The sequence below is a fragment of the Mizuhopecten yessoensis genome, unplaced genomic scaffold (genome assembly GCF_002113885.1).
Source record: "Mizuhopecten yessoensis strain PY_sf001 unplaced genomic scaffold, ASM211388v2 scaffold9651, whole genome shotgun sequence".
Taxonomy (NCBI): Eukaryota; Metazoa; Mollusca; class Bivalvia; order Pectinida; family Pectinidae; genus Mizuhopecten; species Mizuhopecten yessoensis.
Genome location: NW_018408154.1, coordinates 340,233 through 354,941, shown reverse-complemented (window position 1 = coordinate 354,941; position 14,709 = coordinate 340,233). Strand labels below are relative to the sequence as shown.

Here is a 14,709-nt window from a genome sequence, read left to right as displayed (position 1 = left end):
AGTGTATATATATATAGCACTTTAACTATTCAGTGTATATAAAGTACTTTAACTATTCAGTGTATTTATAGTACTTTAACTATTCCGTGTATATATATACTACTTTAACTATTCAGTGTATATCTAGAACTTTAGCTATTCAGTGTATATATATAGTACCTTAACTATTCAGTGTATATATATAGTTCTTTAACTATTCAGTGTATATATTGTACTTTAACTATTCAGTGTATACATATAGTACTTTAACTATTCAGTGTGTATATATAGTACTTTAACTATTCCGTGTATATATATAGTCCTTTAACTATTCAGTGTATATATATAATACTTTAACTATTCAGTGTATATCTATAGTACTTTCACTATTCAGTGTATATATATAGTACCTTAACTATTCAGTGTATATATATAGCACTTTAACTATTCAGTGTATATATATAATACTTTAACTATTCCGTGTATATATATAGTCCTTTAACTATTCAGTGTATATATAGAGATCTTTAACTATTCAGTGTATATATAGTAGTTTAACTATTCAGTGTATATATAGTAGTTTAACTATTCAGTGTATATATAGAACTTTAACCATTCAGTGTATATATATAGTACTTTTACTATTCAGTGTATATATAGTACTATAGTACTTTAACTATTCAGTGTATTTATAGTACTTTAACTATTCCGTGTATATATATAGTACTTTATCTATTCAGTGTATATATATATTTCTTTATCTATTCAGTGTATATATATATTTCTTTATCTATTCAGTGTATATATATATTTCTTTATCTATTCAGTGTATATATATATTTCTTTATCTATTCAGTGTATATATATAGTACCTTAACTATTCAGTGTATATATATAATACTTTAACTATTCCGTGTATATATATAGTCCTTTAACTATTCAGTGTATATATAGTAGTTTAACTATTCAGTGTATATATAGTAGTTTAACTATTCAGTGTATATATAAAGTACTTTAACTATTCAGTGTATTTATAGTACTTTAACTATTCCGTGTATATATATAGTCCTTTAACTATTCAGTGTATATATAGAACTTTAACCATTCAGTGTATATATATAGTACTTTACCTATTCAGTGTATATATATATAGCACTTTAACTATTCAGTGTATATATATAATACTTTAACTATTCCGTGTATATATATACTACTTTAACTATTCAGTGTATATCTATAGTACTTTCACTATTCAGTGTATATATATAGTGCTTTAACTATTCAGTGTATATATATAATACTTTAACTATTCCGTGTATATATATAGTACTTTATCTATTCAGTGTATATATATAGTACCTTAACTATTCAGTGTATATATATAGTTCTTTAACTATTCAGTGTATATATAGAACTTTAACTACTCAGTGTATATATATAGTACTTTACCTATTCAGTGTATATATATAGTACCTTAACTATTCAGTGTATATATATATACAAGACGGGATACGAGGGTTGATGCCTATATATATTGATTGTGTTGTGTAATTACAGATCATTGTAATTCTGTTTGAATCTCTACTGATTTGATGAGGTTTGGAAGTTAGCATGCTGTTGTTTTTGAAGACTTTTCTAAGATATTTTTAGATGTAACCTGCAATGTAAATGCTTCCCTGTGTATAAGTAGTTCAGTGTATATAGTACTTTAACTATTCAGCGTATATATATAGTACTTTAACTATTGAGTGTATATATATAGTACTTTAACTATTCAGTGTATATATAGAGAACTTTAACTATTCAGTGTATATATATAGTACTTTAACTATTCAGTGTATATATATAGTACTTTAACTATTCAGTGTATATATATAGTACTTTAACTATTCAGTGTATATATATAGTACTTTAACTATTCAGTGTATATATATAGTACTTTAACTATTCAGTGTATATATATAGTACTTTAACTATTCAGTGTATATATATAGTACTTTAACTATTCAGTGTATATATATAGTACTTTAACTATTCAGTGTATATATATAGTACTTTAACTATTCAGTGTATATATATAGTACTTTAACTATTCAGTGTATATATATAGTACTTTAACTATTCAGTGTATATATATAGTACTTTAACTATTCAGTGTATATATATAGTACTTTAACTATTCAGTGTATATATATAGTACTTTAACTATTCAGTGTATATATATAGTACTTTAACTATTCAGTGTATATATATAGTACTTTAACTATTCAGTGTATATATATAGTACTTTAACTATTCAGTGTATATATATAGTACTTTAACTATTCAGTGTATATATATAGTACTTTAACTATTCAGTGTATATATATAGTACTTTAACTATTCAGTGTATATATATAGTACTTTAACTATTCAGTGTATATATATAGTACTTTAACTATTCAGTGTATATATATAGTACTTTAACTATTCAGTGTATATATATAGTACTTTAACTATTCAGTGTATATATATAGTACTTTAACTATTCAGTGTATATATATAGTACTTTAACTATTCAGTGTATATATATAGTACTTTAACTATTCAGTGTATATATATAGTACTTTAACTATTCAGTGTATATATATAGTACTTTAACTATTCAGTGTATATATATAGTACTTTAACTATTCAGTGTATATATATAGTACTTTAACTATTCAGTGTATATATATAGTACTTTAACTATTCAGTGTATATATATAGTACTTTAACTATTCAGTGTATATATATAGTACTTTAACTATTCAGTGTATATATATAGTACTTTAACTATTCAGTGTATATATATAGTACTTTAACTATTCAGTGTATATATATAGTACTTTAACTATTCAGTGTATATATATAGTACTTTAACTATTCAGTGTATATATATAGTACTTTAACTATTCAGTGTATATATATAGTACTTTAACTATTCAGTGTATATATATAGTACTTTAACTATTCAGTGTATATATATAGTACTTTAACTATTCAGTGTATATATATAGAACTTTAACTAAACTTGCTATCTACTCCAGCTAAATCTATTCTATATCATCAGATTTACCCTGATCTCAACCCTCCTCTACATTATCCTCCTATTCATACCAGCAGATGCCATATGAATTTGAATTCCATATCCTACTTGCGAATTCCTTTTTTGTAATATTAACCTTTTGTCGTCACTATTGATTTTTTTACCAGGATTATTCCTGTTAAATGTCTCATCTACAAAAAACATTGAAGTGTGGCTTTTAACTTTTCATTACTCATTAGACAACCAAAAGTTACAGCAGAGAGGAAGACTTTAAACAACCCTGAGAACAAATACACGTGACAGTCAATATGGACAATACTTGGTCGCTAAGACTACACTCAAGTTGTACAAGTGCACCATAGCCCACATTAACTTGTATATATGAGCTCATTTAAGTAGTATACCCCCAAAAAAGTTAGTGGACCGATAACATCGGACTCGCTCACTTCAATTACCATGTATTATTTCTCCATAAAGCCAAAGTAACGATCCAGGGCCCCACAGACCACCCAGTACAGCACGCAAGTTAAAATCACACAAATCCACACAATATCAAATCTTCTAAGAACAAACCTTATCTCGGATCTGAATTAACTTTCCTTGTGGCTCCTAATAACAGTGTTTCTGTGCATTGCCTAGTAAATTCTTTGTTACCATCCAATAACAATGTATTACCCCCATAGACAGCACAGCTCTGGCTTACACTCAAGTGTAACATATTATATAACCTGCATAAACAATTATCAAATTCTCTGTAAACGTTGGCTGAAGTAGATTTATCTTAACGAAATCCACCTTGAACCCCAAAATAATACAAGTTAGTATTATTCTCTATCTAAAACGGTTCATTTAGCAATCAACAAGGCTTTTTTTTTATTTCTATTTTTTTTTACATTGTACATATTTATTAATCATCCTGAGTATTTATTTTTCAATTTGACTCCAAAAGCACCTTTAGAATAAGGATTGAGCTGATCTGGATTTTTCAGAGCTTCATAACCAACACACATACACTCGAGCTCCCCGACACTATTTGTTCCCACCCTCGAGCTCCCCGACACTATTTGTTCCCACCCCCGAGCTCCCCGACACTATTTGTTCACACCCTCGAGCTCCCCGACACTATTTGTTCCCACCCTCGAGCTCCCCGACTTTTTGTTCACACCCTCGAGCTGCCCGACTATTTGTTCCCACCCCCGAGCTCCCCGACTATTTGTTCACACCCTCGAGCTCCCCGACTATTCGTTCACACCCTCGAGCTCCGGACTATTTGTTCACACCCTCGAGCTCCGGACAATTTGTTCCCACCCTCGAGCTCCCCGACTATTTGTTCACACCCTCGAGCTCCCCGACACTATTTGTTCCCACCCCCGAGCTCCCCGACACTATTTGTTCACACCCTCGAGCTCCCCGACACTATTTGTTCCCACCCCCGAGCTCCCCGACTTTTTGTTCACACCCTCGAGCTCCCCGACTTTTTGTTCACACCCTCGAGCTGCCCGACTATTTGTTCACACCCTCGAGCTCCCCGACTATTTGTTCACACCCTCGAGCTCCCCGACACTATTTGTTCACACCCTCGAGCTCCCCGACACTATTTGTTCCCACCCTCGAGCTCCCCGACTTTTTGTTCACACCCTCGAGCTGCCCGACTATTTGTTCCCACCCCCGAGCTCCCCGACTATTTGTTCACACCCTCGAGCTCCCCGACTATTCGTTCACACCCTCGAGCTCCGGACTATTTGTTCACACCCTCGAGCTCCGGACAATTTGTTCCCACCCTCGAGCTCCCCGACTATTTGTTCACACCCTCGAGCTCCCCGACCCTATTTGTTCCCACCCCCGAGCTCCCCGACTTTTTTTTCCCACCCTCGAGCTCCCCGACTATTTGTTCACACACTCGAGCTCCCCGACACTATTTGTTCCCACCCCCGAGCTCCCCGACTTTTTGTTCACACCCTCGAGCTCCCCGACTTTTTGTTCACACCCTCGAGCTCCCCGACTATTTGTTCACACCCTCGAGCTCCCCGACCAGGTTACCTACAACATTCTACCAATATACTGATAACTCAAAATAATAGCAAACTAACATAAAATTCTACCAATATACTGATAACTCCAAATAATAGCAACTACCACAATATTCTACCAATATACTGATAACTCAAAATAATAGCAAACTACCACAATATTCTTCCATTATACTGATAACTTAAAATAATAGCAACTACCACAATATTCTACCAATATACTGATAACTCTAAATAATAGCAAACTACCACAATATTCTACCATTATACTGATAACTCAAAATAATAGCAACTACCACAATATTCTACCAATATACTGATAACTCAAAATAACCGCAACTTAGTCTGAACATAATAATAAGCCATCTACAAAATCAGTTTGATTAAATCTGTTGAGACTGCAAATTGTAAAATTGATGTATGGCGAGTGTTTATGTAAATCTGAAGGTTGAACATGATGGATTAGTCATCCCAGTACACACTACCAATATATATATATCAGGTCTGACAGGGTAGTAATTTATAGTCACTTGACTGGTCTACTAAATATACCCGGGTACCCAGGTAGGTGTAAAACAAACTGCTGCATACAAAATATACCTGGATACCTATATATACAGGTGTAAAATAATGTTAGCAATTTCCTACATATAATACACGGGACCAGTACAAGTTCTTATTTAAGTCATAAGTGTGCAAATATAATCTTAAGTTATGTTATCAATTGTAATTTGATTGACCTGTACAAAAAACCCTTTCTGTCATCATGTGATGGTTAATAAATAAGATGATACTGTCCTTATGTCATTACTATATAGGTGTTGTACTGTCCTTATGTCATTACTATATAGGTGTTGTACTGTCCTTACGTCATTAATTACTATATAGGTGTTGTACTGTCATAATCTACTATCAACCACATAGTCTGACTTAATGAGTTTAGATTGAGCTTGAGTGTGTTGTCACTATAATCAAAGTAATCGTTGTCTCGTCACCTGCCAACAGGTAAATGGTGATCCGAGGACAAGTTAGAGCGAGAATTCAGGTAATTGGAACAGCCATTAATCACTGTCGTGATGGGAGAGGAACACCGAAGATTAAACTCGGAGAGAGATATTGAAATATAACATCAATATGTGTATGTTTAGATGCCTTCTGACACGTCTAGATATTTCCAGGACATTGTCAGATCAAAGGTTTCTTTAAACTGTTTAGTGTGTTTGAAATATCACAGAATAAAGCCATTGTTTGAAATATCAAAGAATAATGCCAGTATGTTAATATTTATTTTAAATTTCAGTGCACATGTAAACTTCAGTTTCCTTCATTACTAATATTAAAATCTAAAATAAGTTCCCTCCACCACTTATCAAAGTTTTGAAACTTTCCTTCTGAACTGCTGATGACAACAAACAAAACAATCATCTGACGATTTTTATTAGAAAATGCTATATTCTTTATTAACTATCAGTGTTAGCAAAGTAAGAGATATCTTTGCAATTGGGCCTCTGCAATTACAGGATTTCCCTTGGCTGGGGGCAGCAGAAAACTACATATAATATAAGGACTTCCCTAAACCACATATGTTCAAACAGTTACGCTACAGAATATTCTGAATTGGCATCAACTTGTTAATCTCATATTCAAATAATAAGTAAGCAAACACCTGAGTAGGTTAGGTCAAGTTCTCTCGTTTTGTTGTTAGCTGTAGTGGAAGGGTGAATAAACACATGTTTATATACAAGTGGAATGTATACATTGTGTTGATATAGGTTTGTACATAAATACACATTATGTATCAAAATTCATGCAAGGTTATGTTACAGACATTTTTACATAATTTCAAGTTTTTTTTAACATAATGACGTATCAATAAGGTAATACTGTAGGTATAAATGCTATTATAATGTTAATGACCATAAGTTTTTTCACAGGTAACAGCCAACACATTAAAGCAATCAAGCTTAAGACTCAGCCCTTCAGATGTTCAATAATCATGATAATGTATACACACAGTCAATACACAAGTGGCAGGCCACTTTTGCAGGCCAGGTAATCGTACAGGTGTAACTACAGGTAATAATAGCTGATAAATACTGTGATAGGTAAGACCTCGACCAGGAGGAAATCACACAAATACACCTGAGCAGCAAGCTATGCTCATATGGAACAAGGTATCTGATAATTCATACTCCATGTGTTTGATATACAATAATCATAACAGGTGTAAAGGTGTGAACAAGGTAATTGTGAAAGTAGAACCCTATGTTACGCTATACACACACAGGTAAACCCTCCATCAGAAGAGTGCTTGCAATCAAGTTTTGCAAAAGATAATTGAAATTGGTACTATGGTTTGATTGACATTGCATTAAAACTGATGTTCAGATTCAATATACTGTATACCCATATATATGCAGCATATAGGCAACCTTATAACCACTAAACTTGATTACAACACCTGTAATTAAGGGTTTACATAACATTTCCAACATTTTTGATGAACACACAGATATAAAACAACATAATACAGATGACCGATAATTTACAGATTGGAAAGGTTTAGACAAACAATATAACATTATAGGTTTCAGGTATTCAGTATACCTGTGGTATTACACCTACTTTGAGTGATGTATTGTATGATTGTAACAGGTCGAGGTACAGGTGTAAAACTGGTTTATAATGTACAGTAGTTATAACAGGTCAACTCGGGTATGTAATGAAACATTCTCAAAATGACCTATATACCACTCCACACCAATCATATCTGACTAAGAGAGGGAGGATGTACAGAGGTGTCAACCATCAGTTAACTTTTATGACGCTGTCTGTTTGTTTGAATCTCACCCTGCAGGCCACTCCTAACCTTGCCATTCACCCTCCCACTATAACACTCCCTTATATCCCATTCTGTTAAAAAAACTCACTCACCACATTTCAACTAGTGCCATCTGTAAAGGGACACGTACAGCTAATGACTCACCCTGGACACTTTTAAATGTCACAGGCCATTATAATCAAGTGTCCATATTGTGTACAAGGTAAGCTGGTCTGTAACTTAAGATATAGCTACATTAGGTCTCTAATAACTATACAAAAACTTCCATACAAATACAGAGACACATATGTTACCCTAAACTACATACCAATGTTACCCTACAACTATAAATAGATGTTACCCTACAACTACATACCAATGTTACCCTACAACTATACATCTAGATGTTACCCTACAACTACATACCAATGTTACCCTACAACTACATACCAATGTTACCCTACAACTACATACCAATGTTACCCTACAACTATACATAGATGTTACCCTACAACTACATACCAATGTTACCCTACAAAACTATACCCAGATGTTACCCTACAACTATAAATAGATGTTACCCTACAACTACATACCAATGTAACCCTACAACTATACACAGATGTTACCCTACAAATATACATAGATGTTACCCTACGACTATACATAGATGTTACCCTACAACTACATACCAATGTTACCCTTCAACTACATACCAATGTTACCCTTCAACTATACATAAATGTTACCCTACAACTACATACCAATGTTACCCTACAACTATACATAGATGTTTCCCTACAAAACTATACCCAGATGTTATCCTACAACTATACCCATATATTACACTACAACTATACCAAGATGTTACCCTACAACTATTTATAAGCAAATGCTACCGGACAACTATACCCATATTTTACCCTACAAATACAGACGTTTTCTACAACTTTTTTTAGATGTTACCCTACAACCATAGTTAGGTGTTAACCTACAGATAAATAAATGTCAACCTATACATATTCCTTTTTTACCCTATACATATTCCTTTATGTTACCCTATAATTATAACTATACCGTAAAACTTTGACATGACAACAATATGATATACGGAGGCCTATATAAACTATCAGTCTAGATTTCATTTAAACCCTTCACCAGTTCTACACAAAGAATGCTATCAATTGGTTAACTACTATATCAGTGTAGCAGTCTTTATTACCGAAGTATTTTGTTTTTATTTTCTTCTTCTAATTCTTAACCATGGCACAATACAGAGTTTTAATCCCACAGGCCAGATTATTCCGTCTACATGTCTGACTTTTGTGTATTTGCAGACAAAGCAATTTACAAAGCAGTCCTTTTTTTTCTGGCCACTTGTAACATTCTCTGATGATACAGTAGCACTTACGTTCCATTCAAGCATTTCTATACACTATTACCTGTCAAGGATATTCTATAAGAAAGTTTTGGCGTGTCCAAATTTTTTCCCGTTTTCTTTTTCAAATTCAGATTTGTAACATCTCTATGTGGCTTAACAGCCTGTCTGTAGGAATGTTCTTGGTAAAACTGACTTATGCAGATTGTACTTAAAAAGCCAATGTTCAATCTTCAAACATCAAAACTTAGAAATCTTGTGTACTGGATTCACAGAGAAATATGACTACAGTGACTTGAACTCCACCTCCTGGCTGTAATTCTAACAAGATTTTGAAGCGTCAACAGACATCTCCAATACCACATAATTCAATATTGACACAGCCTACCCATGCCAGCAAACACAACACTTTCTTTGCTCAACTTAATCTCAGCTTACAGCCCTACACCATCTCTACACTACTGACTTTCTCAGTTTTACACATGTAAACAATCTGAGGCAGGTCCAAACATACTTAGTACATTATTATAACAGGCCTGTCAATGGCAAAGATAGCATTTCAATGATTTCCTGTAAATTAGAGTTATCTCTCCTGAACAAGACTTCCTGTCTTCAGTCTGATTTTCACTGTTTAGACAGCCTAATCTGCCTCTATCAGCATTAGTGGTAATTCAAACATTTAAAATATACTTGATGGGCATTGAAGTTTGGTAATACCCACTAGTAAAGACAGTGCAAATGTTGATGTGTTTTAACATTTTACAGTTATCTTCCTTGAACACAACTTCCTGTGTTGAGATGCCATCAGCCAATCGTGTAAATGATATAAACAATCTGTTTTTGAGTTGTTTTGCCTAGGTCAAAAAATATATGTATCCAACATCCATTTCAAACTATATTTTTTATGTACATCTTTTTTACCTTTAACCAACAGTATTATGTAAACTAATATATAATGAAGTGTATCAAGTTAATTTCAATTTTTTTAAACATATTGTCATATCCTTTATTACATGACCTGGTATGACAATATGTTAACAAGCCAAGGTTGAAACCGCCCGTATGGTCTGAACATCATTTTGTGTCACTTCTGCATCCTTTACACTGAAATCGGACCTACTTTTTACAGCCTAAATTGAACATGTCTGTTATGATGTGGAGATAATTATAATGGACACAATAAAACTGATGATACATTATCTGTCAGTGTGACCTTGTGTCTACGTAAAAATGTAATACCTACAATTAATCTTCCCTTCCTCAATGCCATGTATACATATCTTTCGTCAATCGTGTTCTATAGCAGCTAATCAACAGCTCGATACAAGCGACCACCAACTTCTGATCGCTACTTTAATGATAGGAATCTATATATACAGATGTAAAGCAGGTATTACCGGTTATTACAAAATCATAATTAATATGATGGGAGATATAATCTTTTCTTCAAATTATATATATATATACCAACCACACATGGATGTTTCACCAAAAGAAACAGCTAGTTTTTTGCCAATTACGATGCATTAGTGAGAGGTTTTAGGGTTCAAAATCTCTTCAGCATCTTTCAACCACTCATCTGTGACATATACACATAGTAATGTATGCAAATCAGCTGATTCAATTTGTCCTATACAACGAGGCAATAGAAAGGTTACAATATTCATAGTTATGTCGATATAACGCCTGTAAGACTAGAGAAAAGGACGCACAGATATCATTATTGAAAAATATGATATTTCATAAGCCTTCACGGATAAATTGTACCAAATAGATATAACAGGAGGTACATCCCACGACCTAGCCTCATCTTCCAACATTTACACAAACTGGATTTACTATCTCTCCACACACTTAGGTGTATTTGTCATTTCTACTCACACTTTGTGAATTAACATCTTTATATGACTTATGCACTAAGTGAAGTTGTAATTATTTAAAATTTGTCATAAAATACCAACCAGGGCTTTCAGCAGACTCTTGAGGGTATATTTTTGATTCCCCAAAAAAACAACAGAATACTTAACTCAAAATCGATAAAAGTAAGGCAATACACGAAAACAGGATATATTTACATAGAGACCCTTGAAAAAGTAGCATAGTAGAATAAGACCAGGTGTTCCACAAGGGTAAGCATCTTCTGCTTCATCGATGATACCTGCCATATAAATCAATGTGAAATCCAAGTTATTGATTTGAACATATTTTTGTTTGCATCTAATATACAAAAGGGATTGGGCACAAGTTGTCCAATTTATGTAAAGCCCTTTCCCAATGACATAAATATATACAAGGGAAGAGAGTGCGAGAGAGAGAGAGAGATAGGGGGGGGGCGAGTCACAGCTTGAAGATATTCAATGTGAGTTCGTGGATCTTCCAAGTAATGTCACATCCTCGCATCAAGAACTCATATAGTGACAACAAAATCACAAGGCACTCAAATGAACATAACCAAACATATTGACGTTCATATCGCAAAGAAATAGCCTATTTCCCTACAAGATCCAGATGACGACCATACAAATTGTCCCTAGTTTTCATCACCCTTCAGAAACCCCGTGTTGTATGTTTGTCTGTCACAGTCAATACTGACTCGTGGGTTTGAAAGGTCAGATATATTAGACAGGCATTTTTCATAACCTTCAAATTTCAGGGAAAATGTTTGTAATGCTTTTGAATATGTCCAGAATCAACTGAAAGACTTGTTAATCTACATACTTGTACAAAGGACTGACATATCATGTCCCCATTCAGTGGTTAATGGTCTATCCTGGATATACACATTCTTTAGCCATCATATTCCTAGTGCAAAGGCATTGCATGGATTCAAACCAAGAACCTCAAAACTGTAGCCCTAAACCAACTGAGCAATAAGAAAGTGCTGATTAATGATTATATAACCTATAGATGTGTGTTTTTCATGTTCTAATCTGTCTCTAGGAAAGCTCAACCACATTATAAATTATGTATAACCTATTTCCAAATTTTTCAACAGACCAGTTCATACAAATAACGTGTTTTTGGAAATGTCCATTTCAATTTTGAAGGTGTATACATGGCTCATAGCCCCTGCCCTTCCTAATCCTTGCTCAATCAGTAAGATAACGCCATTTTACACCAGCCAGAAAAGTAAGCAATATATCCCACAGATCATTTAAAAATTCAGCTCAATACAATACTAGATCATAACACAGAATGTCTTCCAAGTGATTTTATAGTGTATATATAAAACACTCACCTGTTGGAATAAAGACGAGGAATGCAAATACGCAAAAATCATCAACACAGGTATAAATCTATTTGCCTTTTATGTTTGTCATATCTGTAAGGAAAGTAAATACATGTGGCTCATAACAACATATCACAGGTGCTTCGCTCAAGAGATAGCACAAGTCTAAATTATATATAAACAGATGTGCCTATCTCTACTGCAACAGCCTGTAAAGTGTATTACAAATATTTCATTACCAAACTGTCAGACCTTGAGAAAAAACGTTTACATGTAAAAAAAAAAAAAAAAATCACACAACACTGAAACAGAATCACAATGTAATTGCAGATATTTAAAATATACCTGAACAATAATCTTGAGAGGAAAACCTAACTTTTAAAACTTCCTTCATCTCTATTTAGGGAAAAAAGAATGTGATATCCAGCACTGTTTTCTTGCTGGATAAAATAAACATAACAATTGTTTTGCATGCAATTTTTAAAATAACGATGAGTCAGCTAAATTTCTGTCATATTGTATTGATACCAACAATAACAATAATCAATACCATATTTACACAACTAACCTGAAAATAACAGAGATCAATTATTTAAAGCTGATTTGGACCTGTGAAAAGAAACGCACACCAGGAAAAAAATGTCAATGATGGAGCAATACACAAAAGACTGACTGTAAGAGTGTCAGAACATCATTGAGACTCATTCATGTCCTTATAACCTCCAATTAGTGCATCAGTCAACAAAGTTAAACATTGTAACTAATTAAATAGTTATAAACCAATAGTAAATCCCTGGTGTTCAATCTAACAATTGTCATACATTGTTTATAATGTTCATTATAACAGTTAATTGAATCTCGTGGATTAAAACAAATTTAATTATTTGTAAATTTGATAAATACTGAGAATATGTTATTGATTTGCAAAATTTGTTGACATTAATTTCACTAATTGGTTGACATTTAAAACTGGCATACACGGGGATGCGATTCCCTTTCAATCAGATAAAAAGGTAAACAAAGACATTTTTCAAGATTGACTCACACGTGTGAACTTCTGAAAAGAAAAGTGGATTATTGTATAACGGTCATTACAGGGACATCACGACCCCACGTGCATCGCTTCCTGTAAGGTGCCCCCGCCATGTGAAACCAACACCCGCGCCCGCTACCAACCCAGCCAGTGTCAACACTGGGGCCCGGGTTAATGATTGGCCAACCCATTTCGTCAGTGGTAATTCGAAAAAAAATATGTTCACATGCCATGTAACGGTATATACACACATCATGAACATCGAATGTGATGTCTGACAATACATTGTTAGAGTCATTGTTCCTAACTGTAACGGAAATGCACAAATACATGTGAATCCCCCAAATCAATTAGGGTAGAAATGATAGACCCCCGCACTGGATGCTGCTATGATTACGGTAGAGGCGGTTATAATCTGGGACCAATAGTTTACATACCTCAAGATCCTCGAAGGTTTTGAAACTTATAATAGCAAATCCGTCTATAATATCTTCCTCGCATATCATGTTGTGTTTCTTACGTCTGGGCTTCGAGCGTTTGTCTTTGCTCGGCCGAGACGGCGAGTCGTCCATCTCATCTCCACTACCGTCCGCGGTAGTCTTCCTCTCCCGGCGTTTCGTGAATCGCTGGTGTTTCTTGGTCTCGACCGCGGTCTCCATCGAAATCTCCACAATTCCACAGGACCTGATACACAAATATTAAACCCGCATTGCACACAGTAGGTAATGAACACGAACTAGACGTAATCCTGGAGAACAATGTAGCCTTCGGAAGGTAGAATCCACTGAAATCTCGGAGCTCGATACGTACACAGGCCGCCGTGTTTGAAATGGCGGAGCATACAATATGGCCGAACCACTCAATTGATATGGGCATATGTTCATCCGCGTACAACGCAAAACTAGTACGCTACTATAGTTCGCGCTGGCTAGAAAGTGGAATATTTTGGTAACTTCGGTGGGATTTGATTATATTAATACAATATCTATTTGGTTACCACGTCGAACTTGTTATGGCCGACTTTTACACGCATATTATCTACCATGTAGCGGAGTTGGAGACCTTTTAAATCACCTCTGGCTATGTACTAATGAAGTTGTCGGGACATGAAATAAATCTAGTAATGAAACATAATCAGATTTTTTTTTCGTGTATGACATTTAAAAAATGTT

General features: G+C 34.1%; 1 protein-coding gene across 4 annotated transcripts in view; it reads right to left on the bottom strand.

Moving 5' to 3' along the window:
• LOC110458575 (autism susceptibility gene 2 protein-like) overlaps nt 1–14,384 on the bottom strand; it is a 233,407-nt gene extending 219,023 nt beyond the window's left edge. For all 4 annotated transcript variants that reach the window (XM_021510334.1, XM_021510335.1, XM_021510336.1 and 1 more), the window contains exon 1: nt 13,975–14,384. In XM_021510334.1, the coding sequence (XP_021366009.1) occupies nt 13,975–14,196 (222 nt within the window). In that variant the 5' untranslated portion in view covers nt 14,197–14,384. The remainder of the gene's footprint in view (nt 1–13,974) is intronic.
• Nucleotides 14,385–14,709: the final 325 nt, after the last annotated feature.